General features: G+C 54.1%; 1 protein-coding gene across 1 annotated transcript; it reads right to left on the bottom strand.

The window, feature by feature from the left end:
* Positions 1–1462: 1462 nt before the first annotated feature.
* On the bottom strand, positions 1463–2437 carry KCNE5 (potassium voltage-gated channel subfamily E regulatory subunit 5). The gene has a single exon (XM_075513133.1). The coding sequence runs from the start codon at positions 2109–2111 to the stop codon at positions 1773–1775; it is 339 nt and encodes a 112-aa protein (XP_075369248.1). The 5' UTR covers positions 2112–2437; the 3' UTR covers positions 1463–1772.
* Between the last annotated feature and the right edge of the window lie 731 nt (positions 2438–3168).

Raw genomic sequence — 3168 nt, forward strand, 5'->3', positions numbered from 1 at the left:
TATAGCTTATGGCTCTTCAAAAAGTCCAGGCTGAAGTTAGCACTTGCCTTTTCCAGGGATACTGTCTGAATCCTTGCAGACAGAGGTGGCTGACTAGAACTTTTACTGTTGTCTAACTACTTGATAGACGATTTTAAGAATATTGGCATTTGTTGGTTTCTCTGACATCCTTTTTTCCACACAATGCCGTCTTCTACATTTTCTTTGCTGAGCTAAGGATTTCACATGCATCCATGGATACAATGCTGGCATATAGTACTATTGCATATACTCCCATTGAAATTGTTTCTGGAGCTTGAATGTTTTCCCCGCCCTATACTTTTCAATGATTAAAATGTCTAGGTATTCACAAGATACTGTTTGATATCTAATGATACTTTGTAATTTGGTCTGTGGCTATTGCAGTAGTTTTCTACAGTGACAAAGTTGACTTGATAACTGCCAGTCCTCTCAAGGGTTTGTTTTTTTTTTTAAACTCATCACTTGCGGTATCCAGTTTATAATGATTCCCCACAAAGTTATAGAGAGCGCAAGAGGTGCTAGTTGCCAAATATAAGGACTTAAGACCGTTTTGCTGTTGGAAAGAACACGCGTAAGCATTATATACGAAATCAAAGTAATGTTATATACGAAATAGTTATATACAATTAGTTATATAGGATTAGTCATCTAAGTTATATACGAAATCTAACATAAAAATTTCTCCTCCTTTGAGGTTAATGTCAAAGCTTCTTTTTCCTGCAGTGTAGTTTGGATAAAATCCAAATAGTAATTTGTATTGTGTAGTGCCGCATTCCTAGTGAGGGTACTGTTCCTTGGAATTGTTCATTAATCTTTATCTGAAAAAAACCCACCCCAAACCAAGAAATGATGGACTATCAGCATGGCTAGAACATCTGAAACCACCTTTGCCTGGCTAGGCTTTTTTGTAGAAAACATAGCTGTATGTTGTCTTAATCATAAGGTTTAACTTGTACAAAGATATTCTTGCAGTTACATGTCTGCGTGTGGAAGGATGTTACTGATGGCTTTAAAAGTTACTGTGCATCGGCAAAGCCACAGTACCAAGGTGAGGTACTGATGCTTTCCTCATCAGTTTCTAAGCTCTTTTTGTTTTGAGAAATGCTTCCACGTAAGGCAAAGCAGTCTTCCTTTAACAGAACGAGGCCCGACCCTTCCAGTCCATTGTACCCAGCATAACTATCAACGCTCTGGAGTGACAGAAGGGTGCATCATGCAACAGTGACGGAGCTGCTTTTAATTATGTGGAACGCTGCCCGCGGTAGCGGCACTGTGGTCAGATAACAAGGTGGAATACAAACTGATTTGAAAGAAGACGATGTTAAAGTAAGATGTAAAGGTGATTGATGAGAGAGGTCTCCGTACGTACGTAATGCAGGTATTTACTGTAGAAAAGCAGTACAAATCAATCCAACGAGTTGAAGAACAGCCCTCGCAGCGAGACAGGCCGTGAGCGCTGTACGGGCCAGCGCACCACAACAATCTGTTTGTCGTCCCAGCACTCGTTTAACGAGACGCAGCCTCGGCAGCAGCTCGCCTCCGCCGGGCAGTCGCTCGCCGTGCGGGCTCCTCCAGCCAGCCCCGCCGAGCCCAGCCGAGGCGGGAGGGCGGCAGGGACGGTGCCGTGGCAGGGACGGTGCCGTGGCAGGGACGCCCTCGAGCCCCTCACCGACGGTTCCTCCTTCCCAGCCCCGGGCCGTCTGCCGGGCCGCGCCGGTCCTGCTGCGTCGGGGGGCCGGCCCGGGCCGCGCTCACATCAGCCGCTGCCCCTCGGCGGGGCCGCCCTCCTCGGCCGCCTGTCCCGGGCCGCCGCCGCCGCCGCCGCGGCCCCAGTCGCGCTCGATGTAGAGGTGGTAGGGGTCGTGCTTGGACTCCAGCTTCCGCGAGCGGGTGTAGGCCAGGATGAGCCCCCCGGCCAGGCAGCCGTAGAAGATCATGATGAGCAGGATGTACAGCGAGGCGTCGCCGCCCGCCCCGGCCCGGGCCCCGGCCGCCGCCGCCGCGGGAGCGCTGGCGTTACCGCCGCGGCGCAGGTCCCGCAGCAGCGCGCTGAGCAGCGCCTGCAGCCGCCGCGGCTCGGTGCAGTTCATGGCGCGCCCGCCCCGCCTCGCTCCGCCCCGGCGGCGGCAGCGCTCGGGCCGCCCCAGGGAGCGCGGCTCTGCCGGGGGGCGCTGGCAGGGTGCGCTCGGCTGGAGCGGCTGATGGAGCGGCGGGAGAAGGGGCTTCGCGCTGCTGTGCTGCTGGCGGGAGCTGGAGCGAGCATCCGGGGGGAGGTGACCGGATGAGCTGGCTGCTTCTGTAGCGGCAGGGCAGAGCTTTGGGACTGTAGTTGGGACCGTGCCTGGAGGTCCGGTAAAACGGCTTCTGCAGGGGATGCGAGGAGGGGGCCCTCGACTCGAGAGGTGCCAGCCACAGCCTCGCTGCCCGGTGCCTCGGGGCTGTGGCTGCCTCTTACCAGCGCCCACCGCTGCCTGCGTGAAAGCCAGCCTGCGTCGTGCCACCTCCCGGACAGGGAGGAAAGAGCCCGGTGTTTGAAAAGGCTAATTCCCCTTCCTCACAGTGCCAAATTTCATTCAAATGCACACTCCCACGCTAGAAGGGATAAAATAATCTGATTCTGTTTGAAAGGTGCAGCTGGAAAAAGGCAGTGATGTAGAACACAGCTGAGCAGTCCTCATGCCTGTGCCCCTGGGAGCAGGGCCTGTGGCGGTGAGACTGCCGAGCCCCGCTGGTGCCCGCCGGGCTCCTTCTCCCTCGGGGAGGGAACCGTGAGAGAACTGAGCAAAATCTCCATTGCACTCAGAGAACAGTGCAAACTGAGATCCCCTTACAGGCTCCCCGAATTACAGAAGCAAGATCTTTCATGAAAGTAAATGCTTGGGAAAATGCAGGTCCAGCAAAATAAAGCCAGGTTGTAGTCATTTGAGTTTTGGCAGCTTATCGGTCCTGTTGCAGGGCTCTTCATAGCAAAGCCCGTGGGCATCTGAGCCCTGCAGTCCGGCAGAGCTCTGTCACCCAGCACCTGCTGACCGAACTGCCGCAGGTCAGTACAGAAGGCCCGGGCAGGCTCACGGGGCAGGTTTGCTGTTGGGTGGCATGTAACAGAGAAAAGCGAGGAAGTGTTGCAAGGAAAGGTGGTGGGGCACA

The sequence above is a fragment of the Mycteria americana genome, chromosome 10 (assembly GCF_035582795.1).
Source record: "Mycteria americana isolate JAX WOST 10 ecotype Jacksonville Zoo and Gardens chromosome 10, USCA_MyAme_1.0, whole genome shotgun sequence".
Lineage (NCBI taxonomy): Eukaryota > Metazoa > Chordata > Aves > Ciconiiformes > Ciconiidae > Mycteria > Mycteria americana.

Coding starts and splice junctions, on each gene's coding strand:
- KCNE5 (XM_075513133.1), bottom strand. CDS start 2,111: ATGAACTGCACCGAGCCGCGGCGGCTGCAGGCGCTGCTCAGCGCGCTG.